This window comes from Rutidosis leptorrhynchoides, unplaced genomic scaffold (assembly GCF_046630445.1).
Source record: "Rutidosis leptorrhynchoides isolate AG116_Rl617_1_P2 unplaced genomic scaffold, CSIRO_AGI_Rlap_v1 contig564, whole genome shotgun sequence".
Lineage (NCBI taxonomy): Eukaryota > Viridiplantae > Streptophyta > Magnoliopsida > Asterales > Asteraceae > Rutidosis > Rutidosis leptorrhynchoides.
Window position 1 is genome coordinate 1 of NW_027266787.1, and position 26,037 is coordinate 26,037.

The 26,037-nt window shown below is 38.1% G+C and overlaps 4 protein-coding genes and 1 pseudogene across 4 annotated transcripts; 2 read left to right on the forward strand and 3 right to left on the reverse strand.

Moving 5' to 3' along the window:
* Window positions 1-239: 239 nt before the first annotated feature.
* LOC139884519 (ABSCISIC ACID-INSENSITIVE 5-like protein 2) lies at window positions 240-2,705 on the forward strand (annotated as a pseudogene).
* Window positions 2,706-3,424: 719 nt separating this feature from the next.
* LOC139884520 (SUN domain-containing protein 1) lies at window positions 3,425-5,765 on the forward strand. Its single transcript, XM_071868535.1, has 2 exons — window positions 3,425-4,507; window positions 5,463-5,765. The coding sequence occupies exons 1-2, from the start codon at window positions 3,425-3,427 to the stop codon at window positions 5,763-5,765; spliced, it is 1,386 nt and encodes a 461-aa protein (XP_071724636.1).
* A 604-nt stretch (window positions 5,766-6,369) lies between these two features.
* LOC139884521 (caffeoylshikimate esterase-like) lies at window positions 6,370-7,362 on the reverse strand. Its single transcript, XM_071868536.1, has one exon. It carries the CDS (start codon window positions 7,360-7,362, stop codon window positions 6,370-6,372), a length of 993 nt encoding a protein of 330 aa, XP_071724637.1.
* Window positions 7,363-8,597: 1,235 nt separating this feature from the next.
* Window positions 8,598-9,572, reverse strand: LOC139884522 (caffeoylshikimate esterase-like). Its single transcript, XM_071868538.1, has one exon. The coding sequence runs from the start codon at window positions 9,570-9,572 to the stop codon at window positions 8,598-8,600; it is 975 nt and encodes a 324-aa protein (XP_071724639.1).
* A 4,872-nt stretch (window positions 9,573-14,444) lies between these two features.
* LOC139884525 (caffeoylshikimate esterase-like) lies at window positions 14,445-15,437 on the reverse strand. The gene has a single exon (XM_071868541.1). It carries the CDS (start codon window positions 15,435-15,437, stop codon window positions 14,445-14,447), a length of 993 nt encoding a protein of 330 aa, XP_071724642.1.
* Between the last annotated feature and the right edge of the window lie 10,600 nt (window positions 15,438-26,037).

Genomic DNA, 26,037 nt, shown 5'->3' on the forward strand with positions numbered 1-26,037 from the left:
AACAACATGAACACGCCCACACACGAGCAAACAAATATCCAAAAAGTAAATAATAAAATAAAAATAACCAATAAATTTCCTTTTTTGGTCCTAGGTGTGTGTAAAGTTTCGGGCATTTTTTAGTTTTATAGGGACTCGGGAGCGCTCTCTCTCTCTCTCTCTCTTTCTAAGCTTCTCTCTCTCTGAGCTGAGAGCTGATGAGCTCATAAGTGTTTGCAAGTTGCTGATTTTATGAGCAGAAAAGTTTGAATGATTTATCTCAAGTTGAATCACAAAAACCTTCAACTGGCTGCTTAGCTCTCTGCAAAATCGTAAGTTTCAAGTTCCTCTGTTTGTTTAAAAGTTTAATTTGCTTACATTTTCAGCATCTTCTTTTGATTTCTATTGCATGCAAAGTTCTGTTTGTGAATCTGTGAAGAAATTTTTGAGAGTTTGTGGTTTAGTTTAAACAATTTTGATTCAAGGACTGGAGTTCTGCATCCTTTTCAATCACACTCTGCATGATGAAGATTTAGACTTCTGTAGTAGTTTCTGGTAATTGATTTCATATTGATCAATTAGAGTCTTTAATTCTCTTTTGGACGTGAATTACTATATTTTGATTAGAATTGTAGAAATAATTCATAATAATGGTAGTAGGGTACGCTATTTTGATCATCTATTTCTGCTGGTTTTTTATATGCCTAATTTAGTCATCGTGAATTTGCATGCAGCATTTTGAAGGTTAAAATTTGTTGTAATTTGTAATTAAAAGGAACTTCATGGATTGCAATTTTCAGGTGTTCAAAGTTCAACTTTACCTATAAAGTTCAGATTTTTGTGTGGAGTTTGAAGTCCTAGTAATTTGTTGGGTTGATGCTTTAGGGAGTTTTTGAAGATCAAGCTTCAGACTTGGGATGATTCGGTAAGATTAAATTTACTGAGTTGGAAATTTAGGAAATGGGGTCTCAAGGGAATGGTAATCCTAAAGGAAAAGGCCAGCTCCATCCTCAAACATTGGCTAGGCAGAACTCAATGTACAGTCTCACTCTTGATGAGGTTGAAAATCAGTTGGGTGACTTGGGAAAACCTCTAAGTAGCATGAACCTCGACGAGCTTCTAAAAAGCGTTTGGATCGCTGAAGCAAACCAGCCAGAATCGGAAGGTACATCAATCGCCAGTCAAACCTCTTTACAACGGCAAGCGAGCCTATCCTTAACCGGAGCTCTGAGCAAGAAAAACCGTCGATGAAGTTTGGCAAGACATCCATCAAAGCAAAGTCGACGGAGAAAAGAACAAGTCTCGCAACAACCGGCAAGCTACGTTAGCAGAGATGACTTTAGAGGACTTTCTGGTAAAAGCAGGCGTAGTAGCCGAATCGTCGTCTGATAAGAGAAGTGTGGCACCACAACCACAATTCTCACAACAACAAGGCCAATGGTTGCAGTATCCGCAACAAAGTATGATGGGAGTTTATATGCCAGGTCATCAGCACATGCCACAAGGGATACCGATAGGGGCAGGATCAGTAATGGATGCCACATATTCACCTTTGATGGGGACATTATCTGATACTACGCCGACACCAGGTAGGAAAAGAGGCACCACAGAATACGTGATCGAGAAAACTGTCGAAAGGAGACAGAAGAGGATGATAAAGAATCGAGAATCTGCTGCACGTTCAAGGGCAAGAAAGCAGGTTATATTTCTGAATGGAGTTTATTTGCTTATTTATTTTCCATTGTTTTCTTAACTGACCGTGGTTCTTACTCACAGGCTTACACAAGTGAACTAGAAATCAAAGTTTCGAGGTTGGAAGAGGAAAATGATAGGCTGAAGAAACTGAAGGTTGGTTCTTTTGCAGTATGACTCAAACATCTTACTTCTTTGAATGAATTCACCTAGGAAAATAGGAGGTTTCTGGCTGCTACATGAAAATATATATCCTTAGTGTCCTTTCTTTCTCCCCTTTCAAGTGAATTGACTAATGAGTAAAAAAAGGCTGCAAATGAGTTTATCTCTTTGAAAGAATTTGAACATAGAACTGTGAAATAATGGTTTTCATAAGTCACTAATTATTTTGAATGACTTTTGTGTGAAGCATATAGGGGTGGGTGTCAAATTGTCAACTACTTTACAAATCTGCCGTCTATTTGTTGACCGTTCAAACACTTTGTAAGCAGTTCCGGGTTGTTTGTTGGGTTAATATGGTCCATATGCAATACTTTGTTTGTCTGTTTATAATCTTACCCTCTAAGGCCTAAGCTGATCCACTACCTACCATGCTTTGTTTATTGGGTTTTGCTCCATTTCCATACCGATAACCAGTAGCCATGCTTCATACTCTCATTCCTTAGATGTCAATTCGAAGAGTAAAAAAGACATACTGCAAGGAAAGAATAAGGATTAACTTTCTTGAGTTCATGTAAAAAACCTCTGATGGATTCGGAAAATGTATTTGGCACATAAGTAACTAGTTGCAAAAGGTTACTTGTAGAACGGCTGTTTTGTGGACGTACAATTTGATTTTTGACCTTTATGATATTCTCCCAATCTCGCAAAATAGCTTTTTGTGGGTTTAGTTGTTGCAAATAACTTGTTAATTGATGCTAACTTATAGTAATATATTTTGTAACTTGCAGGAGCTGGAAAACATGTTGGCAGCCTCGCAGGCAAGCCCTGAGCCAAAGTTTCAGCTTCGCAGGACGACATCGGCCCCTCTTTAAGACACGTTTATTACTACAGTACTATCTTTTTTTGAGAAAAGGTGTGTTTATATATTATCACCCAAGTGTAGAAAAGTTTTGTAGATAAAAAACATATATATATATATATATATAAATGTGTATGTGACTGAATCTCTTTTCTTTTCCCCAACAAACCTTTTGTAGCTTGTTTCTGATGAGTTCTGTTCTTGTATGTACCGTTTAAATTCTGCTAAAATGATGTATTATAACTTATTTTTCCCAGAATGGCCATTTTGATCATTTTTTTACAGTCCTTAAAGTTTGAAACATTCGTCTCAAATACCCTTTATCTTCTTCAATGTTTTCAGATACTGTCTGTTATGTTACACTCACCGGCCATTTAATCATGTATGGTTTCTTTTTGGACCAAATCGATTATTTAATCATGTGTGGGGCTAAGTTTGCTTTTGGATAAAGATTGAGGGCTTAAATGTCACTCATGTCTCAAATAATGAATATGATGATAGATTCAAACTCAGAGAAGATCAGATTAGATTCAAAAGTCGTGAAAAACAAAAGCGCTCGCTTTTACGTTGCGTCGTTTCGATTCATTTGAAAATCTGTCGTCTTCGTCTTCGTCCTCGTCCTCTCTCTCTTACTTTTAATCATAACTGCCATCGATTAATTTGGAGATTTATTTCCCTCCATTTCAAGAAATCGCATTTTTTCCAATTTTAGGGTTTATCTGCAATTGAAGAATGTCGGCATCGACGGTCTCGATCACGGCGAATACGGCTGCTGCTGCGGTGGCTGCACGTCGTCGACCTGTTTTAGTCGGCGAGAAGAAATCGAATACCGTTGAATTAATATCCAACGACGGCGTGAACGGGAACGCCCATAGTGATGCTGCTGGAGATGTTAGTAATAGTTTGGATAGAGGGAAAAGCGATGCAGTTCTTGAGAGATCATCAAAAGACGGAGTGAGGAGAACGACCGCCGTCACCGCCACGACACAGCCCCGACGCACTCGTAAAGCGGCCGGTTCTGTCACGAAGGCAGAGAAGCCGAGGTGGTTAACAATTGCAAGTGTGTTTGCGAAGAATTTCGTACTTTTGGCAGTGTTGGCAGGTTTGATCCAGATGGTTAGGAGATTGGCTTTTCAACCAGAGAATTCGGGAACTTTGACTGGTTTGTCTGATTTCGAAGGTAGGATTGCCGATGTTGAGTCTCTGATGAAGAAAACTGCTAGTATGGTACAGGTTCAAGTGGAGGTTATCGACAAGAAACTCGAGAGGGAAGTTGGAGGGTTGAGGAGTGAATTTAATGAAAAGATTGAGGAAACAACTAAAAATTTGGAGCGTGAATTGAAGGAATTGGAATCCAAGACTGGCGGATTGGAGAAATCATTGAGTGAATTGCAACTGAAAATTGGGGATTGGTTGCCCAAGGAAGAGTTGGAGAATCTTTATGAGGAATTAGTAAAGAAGAGAAAAAATGGAGGTGTTAGCGATTTGAGTTTGGACGATATACAGTTGTATGCAAGGGAAGTTGTGATGAAAGAGATTGAGAAGCATGCAGCAGATGGGCTTGGACGGGTTGATTATGCTCTTGCTAGGGGCGGGGCTGAGGTGGTTAAGCATTCCGAGCCATTCAATCTAGGTGGTAGTTGGTTGTTGTCGAAGGTCAAGGGTGGGGTCCGCAATGATCCTGCGATTATGTTGACACCTAGTTTTGGGGAGCCCGGTCAGTGTTTTGCTTTGCAAGGAAGTAATGGCTTTGTTCAGATCAGGTTGAGGACGGCTATTGTGCCGGAGGCTATTACTTTGGAGCACGTTTCCAAGGTATTTCTCTTTTCTTGCTGTGTAAACCTTTCTCTGAGTTACAGTTTCACAGATTTGATCCTCTTGAGTTTTGTTGGTTGCTATGGTTTGCTACTTAGTTATAATGCCTATCATCTTATTGTGGAATGCATTTTTTATGCTCAATTACTGGTTGTCTGGAGCTTTAGTGTTGATTTACTGATTCTCCAATGTAGAAACTCGCGAATTGTGTTGTCTACATAGATTAGAGCTTTAAGGGTTGATGAGTCACAATTGTCAGTGTTTTTAGACCACTTAAGTTAAATGAAAATAAAGTAATTTGGAGAAACATTCGGAGGCTTTATTCCAATATACCAAGTAAATTTTATTGATTGGTTTTAGTTTTTGTTATACCAGTGTGACTGTGCAAACTTCTTTCTTGTCTGGATTGTAATTGGTTTTTCTGGTTTTCAACTTTGTCCTGGAGAGGCAAATGAATTCATATCTATTGACACTTTTTGCATATAAATGAAACATATTCATTTGTATTTTCCTGTTTCAAACTTCCAGCATATCATTAAACTGCTTAACAAATGTGCATAATTCACATAGAACTTTGTAGATACCTTTCCTTGACTAAACTACCTCACCGAACTCTGGGTTCAATATTCTTTGTAGACAATGATAGAGTCCAATCTAGACTGAACTTTCCAATCTTTGTTGATATTTGACTCAAATTGGGCATTGAAATGTAAAAAGCTCATGAAAGAAATTGGCGTTTCAAACAGAGAAATGTTCTATTTCTTGGATAAAAAGAATTCATATTTGTAGTTTATTCTCTATGCTCTATACAATCAATATTAACTTAAACGTCGTGTTGATAGCTTTTGGAAATTGGCTGGTTAAATGATTTACAAACTGTGTGCAATTGCTTACTGAAATTTCAGAAAAGCCCAATGTAATGACATGCTAATATACTATTTTCTTTTCTCCACAGAGTGTAGCCTATGACAGAACCAGTGCTCCAAAGCTCTGCCGAATATCTGGATGGATGCAAGAGAATGACCGTGATAATGTGGGTGCTGATGAGAAAAGGATTCTCCTTACCGAGTTTAGTTACGACTTGGAAAAGAGCAACGCTCAAACTTTTAATGTGTTCGACTCAGTAAGCTCTGGCATGGTTAACATGGTTAGGCTAGACATCTTATCCAACCATGGCGCTTCTTCCCATACTTGCATTTACCGGTTGAGAGTGCATGGTCGTGAACCTGAGTCTGTTCCTATGCTGCCAGCTGAATAGTGTATACATTTCCCTACATCTGTAATTGTCCCGTGTTGCATATTCTTAGTTTAGAAACTCTTTCCATCATTTGTATCTTTGACCTTTTTTGTATTCTTTTTCGTTATGCAAGAGGTGATGAACCGAATGATAGAAATTCTGATGATTGAGATCTGTTGAGCTGTGTAGTTGTCTACTTTCTTTTGGTATATTTTTTTTCTTTTGGTATATCAATTGAGCTTTGAGTTCCTACTACCCAGTACTCTTCTGTTATCAACTTTTGGTCTCTGGCAACCCTGCAAGATTGACATAGAATAACTTCTAGATTTGCATATACTGCTATCTTTTTCTACGTTCTTTTTCCGATGATAAATTCTTAAAGTCGTCAGATTCCTTGGAGTCGAATTAATGACCTTTCGAGATCGAAATTAACTATTAGACATTGGCATATATTGTTTTCTTAGTTTCTATCATTTTACCAGATAACCTCCCAACAAATCCTTTTATTCTAATTTTATAAAATACTTAAGCTTACAAGAAAACAAGCCAGCCGATACAATCAATCCCTATCAATAATTCACCATCTTTAAAAATTGAGCGAAGCACCGACGTATGCAGAGGCGCGTTATTCATCATCGCCGCCGTCTTTGGCAGCCGAACTTAAAGCTCGAGTATTTATCCACTCGAACACATCCCCAAACACCAAATCAACATCCTTTTGCGGCTCTCCTACCATTTGGTGCCACATTCCCGGATAAATCTTCATCGTCTTATCCTTGCTGCCGGCGCGTTTGTACAGCTCCTTCGCACATTCGGGATCACACACAACGTCATCCTCGCCGTGAACGATCAGGAACGGGACATCGATCTCCTCGAACTTCCCTTGAAGCTCCGCACACACGCGTAAGAATTCACGCGCCGTAGCTGCGCGTGGGCGTGGCACCTTCGGCCTCCTGGGGCTCGCAAAAGCCAGTTTCCGCTTCCACTCCTCCTTAAAAGAGACGTCCGGTATGGAGCCGCGGGTGGGTACCACGCGCCAGGTCGGTATCAGCCACGCGGCTACGGATAACAGGTGCTCCAACGGCCATGGAGGATAGAACCGCCGGGAAATCCCGCACATAGCACCGTTGAGTATCAAGCCATTCCACACGCCCTTTTGCCGGAGCGTGATGTAAAGAGAGATGGCTCCACCTAGCGATTCAGAATACAAAAACGCCGGCAAGCCCGGCGCGTGTTGCTCACGGAACCTGTCAAAGAACGCTATGCAGTCATCCACGACCGGGTTGATATCGGGGATGTGTGACTCGAGTCCCTCGGTGAATCCATGGCCCTGGTGGTCAAGAGCACAGACTGCGAAGCCCGATTCGGCAAAGAAAGTGGAAGTTAGAGTGATGAACCAGTTGGATTCTCCGGTGTAGCCGTGTACGACGGCGACGACGGCGGTGGGTTTAATAGGGGGTTTCGGGAGCCACCATTGAGTGAACTGCTTTAAGCCGCGAGAATTGGTGACGTACTCTGAGGTGTGGATGACTGAGTGGCGATCGTAGAATTCGTCGGGTGTGAGTGAGCCGAATGGGCTGGAGTCGTTGGCTTCGCCAATTGGATGCTTGACCACCATTGTCAGGCAGGGAGGAAGAAAGAAAGATTAAAGAGAGGTTTAATTTGTGTGTGAGTGTTTACAGGTATTAGTTGAGGTTTTCTTTTATTTATTGGTGAGGAAATTTTGGTTTGTATTTAATGCGTTTCGTTCTAATTTACTCATTTATTAATCAGAAATAAAATTACTAATAAATCAAAATTCGTGTAAAACCAGAGCCGAATTGTTATAAAAAGGTTTTACATTACATTTTTTTAATAAAGGTTGAAGATTCGTGAGAAGAAAAAATTCATGTAAAGCACAACAATAACTTAAAATTATCTCATCTAAAATTTGGGAACTCTTTATTTTTTTTTTCATGTTTTGTTGTTTCAACTTGAACTTGTTATTTTTCATTTTTTTTAGAAAATAAATACATTTGGTAATTGTAGTTACTTCCTCCATCTCAAATTAAATATTAATATAAAAGATTTTACATAAATTAATAAAATATATTTTTTAATTAATTTTTTAATATAATTATCATTATATGGACTAAAAAATTCTCATAAAAATATATAAATAAAATAATACATGAGATGAAGATGGTAAAAATGATGAGTATATAATAAAAAAATATAATTAATATTTTTTATGTCAAAATTTATATCTAATTTAAAATAAAAAATTATTTTATATTAACATTTGACATAGAAAAAAAAATATTTTAAAGGTGGGAAAAAAATTCTAACATATTAAACGCGAAAAATTAGAAATAGGTTTGTCGAACTTGCTGGTCGGAAATTCCAAGAACATCTAGAGTAGAAGTTGGTGAAGTACAATTAAAATTTGGGTGTGGGATCACGTGTAGTTTAATAGTAGTAGTACTTTTCTTATCTTTTCGTGATCACTTCGAAAAATAAATTTTTTTATACATCTCGCATCTCACATGGCTTATATAAAATTGCTGCCATAATTATTATTATCTTTTGGGCCAATTTTGCAACACTAGAAGGATATTTTCATCGTATATCTAAAAGGGACACATGAAAAAGATAGGTAGTTGGGTGTGATTATCAAATAAATAGTAATGGCATCCATTTAACTATTGCTTGTAATTGGATTGACGGAGGACAGTGCCTCAAAGTTCCTTACAATTCTGCAACAAGACGTTATTAATTTGTAAGGGTAAACGTAATCGAAGTTTCCACCCAAAAGTTATTTCAATTTTAAAATTTGTTTATAACAAATTCGATTCTCGAGAACATGGTCTACATTCAATCATCTCTACTCTTGGCAGTCGTTCTAGTTTTTATCCAGTCAACGATGTCCCCAAATACCAAATCGACATTTTCTTGCGGCTCTATTACTAATTGGTGCCACATATCGGGATATATCGTAATCGTTTTATCCTTACTAGAAGCTCGTTTGTACAATTCCTTGACACATTCTGGATCACACGCGCCGTCCAACTCTCCGTGGACGATCAAGAACGGCACCTCGACCTCTTCGAAATGTCCTTGAATGTCGTTGCACAACCGTAAAATCTCAAGCGCCGTCGCCACCCGCAATCTCGGAATCTTCATCCTCCAAGGGCGGGCCAATGCCAACTTCCTCTTCCACTCTTCTTTAGAAGCTACGCTCGTTTCCATCCCTTCCGTGGGAATCACGCGCCACGTGGGAATAAACCGTGCGACTAGGGAACCCAGGTGCTCCAACGGCCACGGAGGATATGCTTGGCGGGAAATTCCACACATTGCGCTTGCAAGCACTATCCCATCCCACGCGCCCTTCTGGCGAAACGTGATGTAAAGTGCGATGGCCGCTCCGAGCGACTCTCCGTATATAAACGCCGGCAAATCGGGCGCGTGTTTCTCACGGAATCGGTCAATGAACTCGATGCAGTCGTCTATGATTGGATTGATGTCGGGGATGTGGAATTCGAGTCCCTCGGAGAGACCGTGACCTTGGTAGTCGAGAGCACAGACGATGAATCCTGACTCGGCAAAGAAAGCGGAGTTCAATTTGACGAACCAGTCGGAATCGCCAGTGAAGCCATGGAGGACGGCGATCACGGCGGTTGGTTTGGTGGGTGGTTTTGGGAACCACCAGTGGGTGAATTGGTTTAAGCCGCGGGAGTTGGTGATGAACTCGGAGGAGTGAGTGACTGAGTGGCGGTGATAGAACTCGTCCTCCGTTAGTGAGCCAAAGATACTGGACTCGTTAGCTTCGCCGATCGGATGCTTCACCATTGTTGTATATATATTCACTATTCTTTCTTTGGTGTTGTTGTGCTAAATTGTTTAAATAGAGTTTGATGATTTTTTTCGGTTAAATTTGATCTACCTGCGGATCGTGTACATCGATATACATCCTTTATACATTTAATAATGGACGATCGTGTTATGCGGATATCCTAGTCTCGATTTTTTGTCGGTGAAATAGTATTTCATTAATCACATCACCATTATTGGCATCTAGATGATGTTTGACGGATCTTTCGCCCAATCGAGTTCATACACATGAATCTGTATTTTATTCATTCATTATTTTTTTTCGAAAAGGTTTATTTATTTATGCAGAGTTAAAAAAAAAGGGTTATGGGCTGTTGTGGGCCTAGAGCCCATTTACAGCTCTATACATTTTATTAGTAGTTGTCAATGGGCTCACGTAAAAGCAAATGCTATTCTCTAAGGACTCATTACTTAGCTTCCTAGCTTTTTAGTTTTTTCTAATCCTAGGATTCCTAATGCATAAACTCTCAACATAGCGAGCATTTATCAAAACAGATTAAGAAATCGAGCAGTGAATTCAAAATGCAAAAGCGACCATTTTTCTTGGCTAAATTGAAAGTATTCGGTTTGATTTGGTAGATTTTAGTCAAGTCGGAGACTTTTGGGAGACCGAATTTGGATATTGTCATTTCAGGATCATTTCCTGAATAGAACCTTGAGAAAAAAAGGTAAGTTTTCTTGTTTACACCTAGTCTGGAGCACAGGAAATTGGTAATGAACGTTGGTCAAAAAGCATCCGACTTGAGCGGAATTGTCCAAATTCGAGGCGGGTCGTGTGGCATAAATCTTCATACGAACCTAGGATTTCAAACTTGCTTCAGATCAGTTCAGGTCCCTTGAATCCAAATCGGATTCCTTTTTTTTAAGGACGGCCATCTGCTTGAAGGTCGGGTATCTGTCCGTTGGGTCTAAAAAATATGGATATTCTGCTTGGATTTTCATCAGAATGAGTCTGTACCTGTGTACTATATGGCCTAGTTTTTGTGAGCATATTGTAAAACCCTGTACTATTGGATGAAAGTAAAATTTGTCATACACACAAAAGTAGCCTGCAGTGGGACAAAAGCAAAGCCCTTTCCTTGTTTCTAAGTTCTAACTGATGTTGCCTTCAATCAGGGATGAAGCCAGAAAGTTTTCACTAAAGGGTCCCAGAATTTACAAATACAAAATTAAAAGGACCACAACGTATGTTTTAAACTTTATGGACCTGTCTTTGCAATGTTTTGTTATAAACATGGGCCAGAAAGGAATACTTTAGGGAAGATTCGATTCGATACATTGTCCAATCCTTTTTCTACATTGAAAATTTCACCTTCTTAGTAGATATATATACGGTGTGATCATTCTTATTTGTCGTGACAGAAACTATCAAAACCTATAATTAGTCAGCTCCATGGAAGGTAGGTAGGTTTCAATTCATAATGTTCGTCTGAAACACAAAAAACAATCAAGGCAAACAAATTAATAAAAATAAGTGCAGGGCTAGAATCTTCCTAGACCTATGAGAAACACTGCGACCTCTCAAAATATTATTCCTAGCCCATCCTAGGAAATAAAAGATCAAAGTACTAATTCCTATATGGAATTCGCTCCTGGTTTCGCTCCCAAGCCAATGTATAGAATTAACGGGAAACCAATTAATCAAAATGGCGGAAAACCAGGGAGCTATAGGTGAACTTTTGGAGAAATGATATCCTAGAACCAATTCTTAAAAGTCTCCCGAGTGCAAGACTTTAGAATATGAAACCTGAAGATAAAAGAAACATAGTAAACGGCCGGCCGGGAAGAATGAATTATGAGGATAGCTAGGAACCCAAAAGTAGATGGAATTCCTAGTGAATAATTACTTGGCTGCACGTAGAATGCTTTATGAATAAAACTTGCCACCTCCTACGAGGTTAGCTTTCCATCTGCCATCCAATTAAAATATGACACTTAACACAGACTTAAAAAAATTTAATCTGCTTTTTTTTAACTGACAAATAAAAATATGAGAACTTATTTCCATATTTAAAAAAAAAAAATTAAGGATATTATATTGCTCCTGAAACTAAATGAATTTTTTAAGTAATTGATCATTAGCTTGAAAATAGGAATTGTATTTCTGTCAAGCTACGAGATTGACAAAAAAATTATTTTCCTTTTTTTTAGGTTTACTCTTGCTAATTGACTAAGTCAATGTAGGCCCCGTTTCTAACCGTCTCATCCGATAGGAAACGGTGTCGACTATTCGTTCGTTAACTTAACTTTATTCGATTATCCATTATTTAAAACATAACATCAAGTCGATCACAAATATAATTATACAAATTATGTCTTTGTAGAAAATATAATACATATTATTTAAAATAACACGATACTTATAAAATAGTGAGAAAGAGTCCTAATGCCGCGGAGTCCACCTTATTCGATATCGTACAATGATGAATGCCGCTAACTTTTCTTTCAAAATTACCAACTCAACCTGAAGAGAAAGAACATAGATTTTTGGGAAAGAATAAGCTATAATGTTCAGTGAGGTTTTATTGAAAACATTTCATTGAAACATTGTTAAGGATAAACGTTTGAATTCATAAACATCTTAAATCATTTTGTCATCAGAAGTCGTCATAAAACATCTTTAGAAATCGTCGAATCCCATCAGTAAAAACATCGGGATGACTGACAGTAGGAACGACCTACTGTAGTATCATAATCTACCGTCAGCCCGTCAACAAAGGGCGCAAATACAACTCCAGCTAGATATACTAGGGGAGTCGTACCATCTGATCAGACCACAACACGGGATCACAAGGACCTAGTACTCATCATGGATTGGGTCGCCACAAAGTCGACCGAATCCCATCATCAATAAAACATTTGTTCATTGGGTTCGTATTTATATAATATGTATAATAAAACAAAAACTTGCTTTTCATTCATCATTCATCGTAAAGAAAAATCTTGCTTTTAAATCGTTAAGAAGCAAAGAAAACTCTGCTTTTAGGGTCTTTGAAGGTTCTCTCCAGTTTTCAAAAGTATAATACGTAACTATGCCATACATTTAACTAAATCATAAACATTGATATAATCAGAAATCACGGCCTAGTAATATATATATTTCATAAAGCATCAACATATTTTTCATAGAGAAAAATGAAAGTAATACTCACCTTATTTAGCTCCTCGATTCGTTCCGTCCGATTAACGTTGCAAATTATCGACCTCAATTGCTTCGGAGTTTTCTGAATTCGACTATAAGGGTTCAGTTTGCAATTGCAGAAGATTATGAAAGCTTGTGGACGACGGACTGAGCTCGAATCGGCTGGAAACGTCTGACTCGATCCGTGACTCAGTCTAAACTCGGTCATGACTCAGTTGGTTCCGACTGGATGCTGGTTCAACGACGGCGATAAACGTGATCAAGGGACGATGATGAACACGTATGAGGTAAGGTTTTTTGGTATTCTGGAAAAAATTATTTGGGTTGTTCTATGTTTGGCCGATTGCTTGCTGTTTCTGTGATTTGATGATTCTGTCGCAATCAATGGTTCCGAGGTGTTGTTTATAAAGTATTAGAAAGTTGGAATTGTTAGATAGGACTGTTGTTAGGGTTAGAAAAATGACATTAGACTTGTTGAAAAATCTTGGCAAATTTTGGCTTGTTTTTTATTTTGTCAAACTGCTAGTTCGGTGTGATTTTGCTGCCGGATAAATCAGTGGATTTGGCTGTCAGAACTTGTTGAATTTGTGCATTGCAATTTCAAATATTGTAGGCTATGTATGTATGTGAAGGAAAGTTTTTTTGACTTGTTGTTTTGTTTGGTGTAGGATTTTGTCAAATAATGAAAGCTTCTTGTTCAGGTTTACAGCTGACTTAGAAGACACCTGTTGAAGAAATGTGGTTGTCGGTTGTAGTGTATTGTATAGGTGTGTTGTGGAATTGTAAGGAATACATGTAGTAGGAGATAAGTAGTATTTGATATGTATTGAAAATACTTGTAAAGGGTTGTAATGTGGCTATTGTAAATTGAATGATCAAGATGTGTAATTGGACTTTGTAACAAATTTTTTTGTAATAATTTTTAGTGGAGAAATATCCTATAATATTTGCTACTTCAAAACCATCGTCTAAATCGAAATCAATCGACACATTAAAATCATATCTTGACGTAGAAGTAATAACATCTAACGTATCAATCGAAATTCAACGACTCAACGTAGAAATCGAAAAAAAAAAAAATTGGATCGTTACAATAAATTTTGATATGAATTGTGATATGTCGAGTTAAAGCTCTTAACACATCAACCGATGAAACTGTCTTTGAACCAAACTTCCATACAATTTAGCATTAAAGTCCACTTGTTTAGGAATGTCAGCATTAACTCAAGTCCACTAGTTTGGGAAAACAAGTTTTTTATTAATTTAATTATATACATTATATACTGATGTATATAATAAGAATCTACATAATGCTAATAACACATAAAACAGTCATATTGATTTTAGAACAAGATTTTCATCGTTGAGATGCTGAAATAACATCTTTAATATTTTTTAAAATATCAAAATAACTCTTCATATTTTTATTTGTCATTTAAAAAATATAGATTAAATTTTTTTAGTCTATATCATGTGTCTAGGTTGACAAGTTTTCTCTATGCGTTATTATCTGACATGTAAATGCATGGTACCCCGCCCAATCCAAATATTAACACACAACTACATATAGTAAAGTACATATTATTTCTCTAGCGCACTTGATTGTAGTTTATATGGTTGGTTCTTGAAATTATTTTCAATTCACAGTCTCTCTACAATGACGACGATAAGCGTTGTGCAGCGGCGCGTCAATTACCATTACCACCTTCCTCAGCGTGGCTAGCGCGTAAAGCTCTAGTTTTTATCCACTCAACGACTCCTCCAAACACCATATCGACACTCTCTTGCGGTTCTCCCACTATTTGATGAAACATTCCAGGATACATCCTAATCGTTTTATCCTCACTACTAGCCCGATTGTACAAGGCTTTAACACATTCCGGATCACACGACAAGTCCTCCTCGCCGTGAACGATTAACAGCGGCACCTCCACCTCTTCGAACCGTCCTTGAAGTTCCTTACATAACCTTAAAAGCTCACGCGCCGTCCCTAAACGTAGTTTCGCCACCTTCAACCTCCGGGGACGTGCCTCAGCCAGTTTTTGTTTCCACTCCTCTTTAAAAGACAGGTTCGGGTCGGTCCCGCGCGTGGGAACTCCTAGCCACGTGGGAAGTAGCCATGCAGCTAGAGAAAGCACGTGCTCCATCGGCCACGGAGGATACGATTTTCGGGAAATTCCGATCAAAGAGCTAGTGAGGACTAACCCATCCCACGCTCCCTTCTGCCGAAACGTGATGTAGAGCGCGATCGCACCGCCAAGCGACTCCGCATAGAGGAACGCCGGCAAACCTGGCGCGTGTTTCTCACGGAACAAGTCGAAGAACTCTATGCAGTCATCTACGATTAGGTTAATATCGGGGATGTAATACTCTAGTCCTTCTGAAAGTCCGTGGCCTTCGAAATCGATAGCGCACACGGCGAAGCCTGATTCGGCTAAGAAAGTGGAAGTTAATGTGATGAACCAGTTGGCTTCGCCGGTGAAACCGTGGAGGACGGTGATTAGGGCGATGGGTTTGGTTGGTGGCTTTGGGAGCCACCATTGAGTGTATTGCCTTAAGCCACGGGAGTTGGTGAAAAACTCGGTGGAATGACTCACTGAGTGGCGGTCGTAGAACTCGTCCTCTGTTAAAGAGCCAAATAGGCTCGACTCGTTGGCTTCTCCAATAGGGTGCTTCACCATTGATAAGCTTTTGAGAAGTTTTTGTTGATGATTTGTTTTATTTTAGGGAAAGTTCGTTCCATTTCAACGTGCTTTTCTCATAGTGTGTATTTATAATTAAATTATCGGCTATAGTATGTTTTTTTATTTATATATTTTCTCCGTATATAAATAGGAGATATTTTCACTTTTTAATACATCAACTTTTTAATGAATCTAAAAAATAAAAACGTTTTCTATTTATATATGGAGGGAGTAATATAATAATAATAATTCTTTTATACATATACAAGTTTATTCTTAAAATAAATGTTCTGTTTGATATCAAAGCAAATCGACTAAATTTTTGTATCTTCGGATCTCAGAAATTAATTAGAAGATCGGCATACATATCACATTGATTTAAATGATCATAAATCAGCTCGCTCATCAGTCGGAAAATTTAATTCATCATTTTAATGTAAACACAATAAATTAATAATTTTCAAAATACACGATCGAGATCAATCAATAGTCCTTTTTAAATCTCCCCAGTAGCATTAGCTAATCGGTCTAGTGTGGCAAACGATAGTCCTTTTTAAATTGCCAATCAGAACGTATAGTCCAATTGATTGGATATTTTTTTTATCGGGAGGACATGAATTCGACTTGAAGGAATGAATTTAAATGGATAGTTTGTGTTATGAATTAATCAAAAAATTAGTCCTTTTTAAATCACTCTGCCGGGATACGAAATGCGTATAAACGATCAGCATGATACAGTTGCTCAAGTCCCCAGGCCCAGCTAAAGACGTGGTCAAAGCCCACTAACAAAAAGAAGAATGCTTCAACTAACTGGGCCATAAAATCCCAAATAAATCAGACCTGCCCCAAAGCCTAAATAACACAAAATTGAAGATTGCTTCTCCATATTTCCAGAGTAAAACATAAGCCAGCTAAAGTTCAAAAAATTCTAATATACTCTAAATAGATATAAAATAAATATAAATTTTTTAATATAATTTTATATTAAAAAAATTGCATCTATTTTGGTAACAGAAATAAAGATAGTATTTTCAAAACTGAATATAAGAGGCAATGATAACATTAGATGACAAAATTCCATCATGGAAACGACTTGAAAAAAAGTAAAAGTCATAAAGGAAGAATATTTCATTACTCAATTTAGTTAGTTGGGATATCCATCCATTCACCCATCACAGTGATGAACGTGATGTCAAAAGTAAAAAAGTAGATCCTCCCTCTGTTCTAAAAAAGCAAACACTCTGAAAAAGTTTTGCCAGAGAAAAAAATGATGTGGAAAAAAAAGTTACTAATATTACATCATAATAATAAAACAATTAATTGAATCAGTATTTGGCATTTTCTTTTACACAAAGGACAATATGCTGCTCTACTCTGCTCTCTCATGACTTGACGACCTCATCCACTTGTAGTATTTCTTGTACAGTTTTTATATAAGAGATGGTCCTCACATTTATTTTACTTGTATCGAATTGGTCCTTTTACTTTACTTTTGCAAGATTTGCTCTGTTTTTGGTCTTGTAATTCATTCAAGTATTTCATAAAACATCCAAAAGAAAACCGATATATTTCTCTAATTCAATAAAATATAAATATCAGCTACATAGTATCCTTTTTTATTTTTTCTTCCTATAATTATATTTAACGATACAGAATTAGACCAAAGGACTAACATATTTCGATCAGTTTTCCATCGACTAGTCATAGATACCCGAAGGAATGTTAACCCTGATGAGGCTAGATCAGTTAAATGTGTCATCTTACACCCCCACTTATTAGCAGTAATGCTAAATGGATTTTTTTAGCAGTATTAAGCAAAAATACGTTTGATGAGTTCAATAAATTCAAAAAAAAATGAGTCCAAAAATCAGCGCTCATTTATTAATATTTTTGTTCACTTTGTTCAATTTGATTGTCCAAAAATTAGTGGCATCTTCAACCGCTCTCGTATATAATATAGAATTTAGGAATATTTTGAGGCAATTAAGTCATATTATTAGGCATGACCGGACTCAACACCTATATGAACATCCTTGATAGCACTTTTCTAAATTCTAAACTTGAATAAAGTCCATATATTCTTCCTTACTACAAAGATAATAGTCCAATCAAACTTGCGTCGTTTCTACATTCACTCGTTTCCCGGACGAAAAATATATCTTTCTTAATCATTTTTTTATTTTTTTTGATGTTATTCTTAATCAATCAATAAGTGACATCCTTAAACTAATGTCGCCAAGTTGCTGAAGAAATGCAGAAATAAATACCTTTCTATAGTTATAAACTCAACACAACTGTATAACTGTATTAGCAGTATACTCAGCAATATCTATCTAACTTCAAAGGTCAAAACAGAGAGTTTTCCTAATCAACCTAAACTAATATTTGTAGTAAGAAAGGCTTAATACAGAATAACATCTGCTAGGAGCAATTTCTAGTTCAATTACTCAGCATTAAACCTGCAAGAAGAGTATTTCAGAAATAAGAAAGCTTTGAAAAACAGCAAGATGTAAATAAACAGAAAATGCCTTAGCTTTCATTAAGAAAAAAAGATGTTTTACAAAGGACTTTATATAGTCCTACTCATACATGAAAAACCTACTAGCCTTTTTGATTTTCTATCTAACAAGCCACAGCTGGCGAAATCTCTACCTAATAGGAGCATCCAATGGCTCGAAATTAAAGCAAAAGAAACAATAACTAATTCTGCTTTTCCTGTCAATAACAGACAAAATGTACTGCTAGTGGAGCTGCCTGTAACACAGAATACCACAGAGATTTTCGAGAGGACATATGCCATTTATTTCATCTTGTTTCCTTCTCCATTGTGCTGATACTCACTTAGGCTGAGAAAAGTAGAAACTTTCCACACTGTTTTGAAACTTTTAGCTGATTGTCGATCACTTTCAGCATCTGACTTGAACACACGGTTCTTGATACTCCTGCATAAAACAATCCTCTTCTTCCTTGTAAGGTGTCAAGCATTCTTCCATTGATTTTCTGAATATTCTCACAAAATAGGACACATCTAAATAAGCTATCATCATCGGACTATGATGAGCCTATGACACAACCCAATGAACAAGCCACAAGTCGACTGTTTCATTAGGCATTGATCCCTAACACATTACTCTAACCTAGCTATGACTTACTGCGTTAACAAATTCAGAGACTAACATGTACAGGAATAACACCCAAATTACCAGCTAACTGAATAACACTAAACTTCTACACTTCAAACAAGACTCAAATTGACCAGCTATTATTACTTCCCCACTACGTTCATATCAGACTCCACAAAGACTCAAGTAGTGCAGACACGTACAAATCTGTAAAATAGAAAACGACGACACTGTAAACTCTGACACATGACAAATTAACTACTCACAAATTAATACGCCGATGTCGGTATGTAGGATGATTAGAAGCAAAACCCCCACGGTTATGTTGCTCGTCAAAGCGTTCTGGCCGATCAATTTCCCGGTGTTCGTTCGTCGTCTTTCTTTTCTCTGTGCAGGTTGTCCTCCATTGCTTTTGATGTTTGACCGTTGAACCATTTAATTAGAGTGTTGTGCTCTAATTGAATCGGTTTGATTTGGTAAGGCATACCTGCACTGTTAATTTAATATTCTAATTGACCCGGTTCAGTCCCATCATTTAAGTCTTTGATTTCATATGTGCACACTGATTGATTCGGTTTAACCTTATCAGTCAAGCCGATATCAATTGGATCGTCAATTACTTGAGTTAACATGCTGAGATGAGTTTCGGCTTGATTTCCGACTTCTTTCTCTATTGGTTCAACACCAATATTAATCCCAATTCCGTCAATCCCACTGATTAGATCAGTTTTTCGGTTCAGTACAAGACTAGGATGAGTTTTGGCATAATTGCCAACTTCTTTCCCAATTGAATCTACAAGATGATTTATCTTGCATTGATTCTCGTCAATTTCATGTAAGTAATAGCTGGGATGAGTTTTGATAATTAAATTACCAACTTCTTTCCCTATTGGACCATTATTCCAATGAACCGATGTTTGATTTTCATCAAAATCAGTTATAGAATCGATTCGTCTCATAGTATCTACACTGGGATGAGTTTTGTCATTAGTGACAACTGCTTTCCCGATCGATTTATAAAACCGATCTCCGTCAATTTCTTGATTTAAATTGCAATATTTGACTTTCTGGTCTGAACCGATGATTCGATTTGCCAAGTACGCTCCTCCATTCAGCACCGTTCGTTTCCCCATTTTTGCAATGCAGTCCTTAATCTCAGTAATCTCTCCATTGTCATCCTTGGCTTCATTTACACTTGGATCCGATAGTTTACCTTGCCTTTCTGCTGAACCCCCACGTTTTTCTTCTACTTCATTCACACCCTTGATTAAATTAGTTTCAAGGAGACTTCCTAATTTCCATATCATTCTATCAGCCACTTTTTCCAAGAATTTTGACTTCAAGTGCAAATTCTTCTTCCTCGATTTCTTCTTATTCCGCACTGACACCATCAAGTTCTCTATCACTTCCATTGTGATAGGGTTTGCAAAACAACTATAGTCAACAACTCCTCCTTTGTTTTGCAAACCTTGTACACCAATCATGCTCCTTAGAGCTTCAAATCTCCACCTTTGCAGAGGTTTAGTGAAGATATCAGCTAGTTGATAGTTTGTTCTACAAAAAGCCATCCTGATTTCCTTGGCAGCTATCAACTCTCTCACATAGTTGTACTTTACCTCTATATGCTTGCTCCTTGAGTGGTCTGTGGGATTTTCTGCCATAGCTATAGCTCCACTTGAGTCACAATAAATGGCAACACACCTATTCTTCAGTTCCTTCAAGTCTGTTAGCAATTTCTTTAACCATTCCGTCTGCCTGGCTGCATGGTTCACAGCAACAAATTCTGCTTCAGCAGATGATTGAGCTGTTATCCTCTGCCTTTTAGAGTTCCATGAGAATACACCACTTCCAAAACTGCAACAGTAACCTGTTCTGCTCTTGCTACCTTCACCTCTTGCATAACTGGCATCACTAAACACAAACAAATCAATATTGCCATTCTGATTATACCAGATCCCATAATCAGCAGTTTGCTTCACATATCTCAGGATCCTCCTAAGATGCAGTGCATGGTATCTAGATGGATTAGAGCTGTGACAGGCCAACAGGTTTACACAACATGCTATATCAGGCCTTGAGGCATACAAATACATTAAGGATCCCACCATGCTTCTGTATAGAGTGACATCAAATTCTTCTCCAGGCTTTGTTGTCTCTAATTTCAGCTGAAATTCCATTGGGGTAGCAAAGCCATTACATTGTGTCATGTGGAACTTCTCTAACATCTCAGCAACATACTTCCTTTGATGAATAAAGATGCCATTTGTTCTCTGATCCACTTCAACCCCTAGAAAATAGTTCATTTCCCCCAAATCAGTCATTTTGAACTCTGTCTTCATTATCTCTTTAAATTCCTCCACCAGTCCTTCTTCTGTGCCAATTATCAAGATATCATCTACATACAATGAACACATGACTTTCTCTTCATTTCTGTGTTTGACGTACAGGGTTGCCTCACTTTCACTCCTTACAAAACCATTTTCTACTAGGTAGCTATTGATTCTTGCATACCAGGCTCTTGGAGCCTGCTTCAAACCATACAAAGCTTTGATCAGTTTATACACCAAGTGCTCATTGCCAGGTTGTACAAAACCTTCAGGTTGTTGGACATACACATCTTCATCTAGCATGCCATTCAGGAATGCACTTTTTACATCCATTTGATGTATTTTCCATCCCTTGCTTGCAGCCAAGGCAATCAACATCCTTACAGTTTCTAATCTTGCAACAGGGGCAAATGTTTCTTCATAATCCACTCCATACACTTGTCTAAAACCTTGCACAACCAGTCTAGCTTTATGTTTATTTACTGAACCATCTGGGTTTAGTTTTGTCTTGTATACCCACTTCACCCCAATTACCTTTGTATTATTGTATGGCTTCTCCATTAGTATCCAGGTACCATTATCCTCTATTGCTTGTATCTCATCCTTCATTGCTTCCTGCCAGCATAGCTCCTTCTCAGCTTGTTTGTAATTCTTTGGTTCCACACTACTTGACAGTGCAAAGTCAATAGCATGTGCTCCCATATCCTCTTCTTCTATGGCCTCATCAACAGGGATATAGTCCTGGAATTTAGTTGGGGGTCTGATGATTCTTCTAGAGTGTCTCACTGCCTCCAATGGTTGTTGTTGCTGTATTTCTTCTTGAGAGATTCTGTCTGTGGAGTTTGAATTCTCTTCACTGCTTTCTTCTATTTCTACCTCTTCTTCCACTAACACAGGTATTTCAGGACCAGTTTCTGCATCACCACTGTTATCCACAGTAGTGTTTTCATTTGATGCCTCCTCCTCAGTCTCTGAGGTGTCTTCTCTTGGTGTGCTTGGAGCTTCACTCTGTACTTCTTCCACATGAACAAAAGGAATCTCAACATAAACATTTCCAGGTTCTTTCACAGTAGACTCAAGCCAATCCCATCTCTCAGTTTCATCAAATCTTACACTGTGTTCAACATACATCTTCTCTTTCACAGAATCATATATCATGTATCCCTTTGTATCACTCCCATACCCCATCATGACTCCCTTCAAAGCTTTTTCTGACCACTTCTCCCTCTTGGCACTTGGTATATGCAAGTATGCTATGCACCCAAATACTCTTAACCTTTCTGCAGTGGGTTTAAAATCAAACCACATTTCAAAAGGAGTTTTCTCCTTTAATGCCCTGGTATACAGCCTGTTTTGAACATACACAGCACAGGCTGATGCTTCAGACCAGAACTTAACAGGTACTTTTGTTTCAAACAGCATACATTTGGCCATTTCAACTATAGTCCTATTTTTTCTCTCTGCTACACCATTCTGTTGTGGTGCATACCCCACTGTCTTGTGGTGTAAGATTCCTTCTTGAGCAAGATAATTTCTCATTTCTGTGGACATGTATTCTCCACCTCTATCACTCCTTATCCCTCTTAAAACTTCACCACATTCAGCCTGTGCCTCACCTTTCCACAGTTTGAAGACACTAAACACTTGATCTTTTGTCTTCAGAAAATATATCCAACAATACCTGCTAAAGTCATCAATGAAGGTGAGAAAATACCTGTTTCCACCTTGTGAGGTTGTTTTCATAGCTCCACAGAGATCTGTGTGCACCATTTGTAGCTTTTTAGTAGCTCTCCACAAGCTTGAATGAAAAGGTTGGGTATGACTCTTACCACTTTCACAGCCACCACATACAGACTTAAACTTATTACATAGCTTTGGTAAGCCATTCACAGTTCCTCTCTTCTGCATATACAGAATAGTGTCTAAACTGGCATGTCCATACCTCTTGTGCCATAATTCTGTCATTTCCCTTCCTGTCACAGTTGCAAAAGCCCCCTGCACATCTGCCATTTTGAGCCTGAACATCCTGTTAACCTGTTGAACCTTGTGTACTAACTCTCCCTCTGCATTGTATATCTTGCAGGCATGATCCTCAAACAGGACAGAATATTTCATATCAAGCAGCTGTCCTACACTGATCAAGTTTTGATCCAACTCAGGTATATAGTATACTCCTTCAAGCACTGAGTATCCTGTTTTAGTAATTAACTCTACATCTCCACTCCACTTGGCCTGTATTGTCTCTCCATTTCCAACCTTCACAACTACATTCACATCATGATCCTTTTCCACAAAAACTTCCTGTTTCTTAGTCATGTGGTTAGAACATCCACTGTCTATAAGCCACTCATCATCACTGTCCTTTTTCACTGCAGTGGCACAAATCTCAGTAACAAATGCATTCTCTTCTACAATTGATCTCTGATCCCCCTGAGGTTTCTTTGCAGAACTGCCTGATTCCTGACTTGAACTGCCCTGAGCACTTTGTGTTCCTGATGGTCCAGTATTTGATGATTGTACTCCTTGATTGTAGTTTCCTAATGTAGTGTATCCTATCTGAGGTATTTGGTGGATCATGTTATGTGGCACACTAGCATATTGATGAGTGAAGCCTTGTTGTACATTTGGTCCTGTCCAAGGAAAGTGAGTGTAGTTCATTGGAGCAGATACATAGTGAGCCTGATACACAGGTGATGCAGACTGTGTTTGCATTAGAGATGGCCTGTATGAACTCCCAGCTTGGTTCATTTGAACTCTGATAGAAGGATGCACAGGAGCAGGCCTTCCAAAACCCATGCTTTGAGGATTAGACTGATCTTTGTACCATCTTTCATAACAAACCCTTCTAATGTGTCCCTTCCCTCTGCAGAACTGACATTCTGCATTCTCATTCCAAAAACAATCTTCTACAGCATGGTTAGGTTTGCCACAGTACTTGCACTCAGGAAATAATCCCCATTTTGAGTTTTTGGGAGCAGTTTGAGCTCCTGCCTGGCCTTGTGCTGCATTAGGCCTCCAGTTGTGTACAGGCTGCATTTGATAGCTCTGATAGGAGGAGTTAAATGCTCGAGGCAGTTGTTGTTGAATCTCATGGAACTGGTAGGGACTTGAGGATCCTCCTATGGACAGTGGACTCTGACTATATGAGTGAGCTGTTGGTTGGGTAGTGATCTGGTTTGTGTTATCTGGTTGACTGTAACCGGGTGGATTTTGTGGAACCTTAAACCTTTCACTCTTCGTAGCATATACATCCCTGTCTTCTTTCAGCTTTTGCTTGCTATCATGTAACTCCAACACACCAAACAGCTGTTCAAGACTTACAGATTCTGGATCATTATCAAAAGCATACTCATAGGCACTAATAGAGTTTGCATATCTACTAGGAATGCTCCTAAGCAATTTTTCTATCAGTTTTTCCTTGTCCACAAATTCCTTTTTCTTTCTCATTTTCATAATTAAATCCATGTACCTGAGTTTAGCTGCAGTGGCTGTTTCTTCTTCCTTCATTTCAAAGTTATCAAAGTTTCTCCTAGCTATATTCCTTTGCATCCTCTGTGAAAGTGCAGAACCCACAAATTCCAACTTCAGAAACTCCCAAATATCCTTTGCTGTCTCCAAATCTTCTATCTTCATCAGAATATCTTCATTGACTGTTGCTCTTAGAAATACAAAAGCTTTAAAACTCTTTTCCTTTGCTGTTTCCAAGTCTCTCCTTTGTTGTTCAGTCAGCTCAACCCCTATATCTGTACCAATAATCCCTCTTTCTACTGACTCCCAGAGCCCATTAATCATTAAATGATCCTTTGCTCTTAAGGACCAAGCTCCATAGTTTTCCCCATTTAAGATGGGCATAACTACTTGTGTCCCTGTATTAACCACGGCCATTCCAAGATTATTGGAACCTGGTTGCTCTGATGCCACTGAAGAAATGCAGAAATAAATACCTTTCTATAGTTATAAACTCAACACAACTGTATAACTGTATTAGCAGTATACTCAGCAATATCTATCTAACTTCAAAGGTCAAAACAGAGAGTTTTCCTAATCAACCTAAACTAATATTTGTAGTAAGAAAGGCTTAATACAGAATAACATCTGCTAGGAGCAATTCCTAGTTCAATTACTCAGCATTAAACCTGCAAGAAGAGTATTTCAGAAATAAGAAAGCTTTGAAAAACAGCAAGATGTAAATAAACAGAAAATGCCTTAGCTTTCATTAAGAAAAAAAAGATGTTTTACAAAGGACTTTATATAGTCCTACTCATACATGAAAAACCTACTAGCCTTTTTGATTTTCTATCTAACAAGCCACAGCTGGCGAAATCTCTACCTAATAGGAGCATCTAATGGCTCGAAATTAAAGCAAAAGAAACAATAACTAATTCTGCTTTTCCTGTCAATAACAGACAAAATGTACTGCTAGTGGAGCTGCCTGTAACACAGAATACCACAGAGATTTCCGAGAGGACATATGCCATTTATTTCATCTTGTTTCCTTCTCCATTGTGCTGATACTCACTTAGGCTGAGAAAAGTAGAAACTTTCCACACTGTTTTGAAACTTTTAGCTGATTGTCGATCACTTTCAGCATCTGACTTGAACACACGGTTCTTGATACTCCTGCATAAAATAATCCTCTTCTTCCCTTGTAAGGTGTCAAGCATTCTTCCATTGATTTTCTGAATATTCTCACAAAATAGGACACATCTAAATAAGCTATCATCATCGGACTATGATGAGCCTATGACACAACCCAATGAACAAGCCACAAGTCGACTGTTTCATTAGGCATTGATCCCTAACACATTACTCTAACCTAGCTATGACTTACTGCGTTAACAAATTCAGAGACTAACATGTACAGGAATAACACCCAAATTACCAGCTAACTGAATAACACTAAACTTCTACACTTCAAACAAGACTCAAATTGACCAGCTATTATTACTTCCCCACTACGTTCATATCAGACTCCACAAAGACTCAAGTAGTGCAGACACGTACAAATCTGTAAAATAGAAAACGACGACACTGTAAACTCTGACACATGACAAATTAACTACTCACAAATTAATACGCCGATGTCGGTATGTAGGATGATTAGAAGCAAAACCCCCACGGTTATGTTGCTCGTCAAAGCGTTCTGGC

Excerpts from the sequence above, each read along its gene's own strand:
- LOC139884520 (XM_071868535.1), top strand. The coding sequence starts at position 3,425 with ATGTCGGCATCGACGGTCTCGATCACGGCGAATACGGCTGCTGCTGCG. Across the intron at positions 4,508-5,462 it reads CTTTGGAGCACGTTTCCAAG|AGTGTAGCCTATGACAGAAC; the intron begins GTATTTCTCTTT and ends TTTTCTCCACAG.
- LOC139884521 (XM_071868536.1), bottom strand. The coding sequence starts at position 7,362 with ATGGTGGTCAAGCATCCAATTGGCGAAGCCAACGACTCCAGCCCATTC.
- LOC139884525 (XM_071868541.1), bottom strand. The coding sequence starts at position 15,437 with ATGGTGAAGCACCCTATTGGAGAAGCCAACGAGTCGAGCCTATTTGGC.
- LOC139884522 (XM_071868538.1), bottom strand. The coding sequence starts at position 9,572 with ATGGTGAAGCATCCGATCGGCGAAGCTAACGAGTCCAGTATCTTTGGC.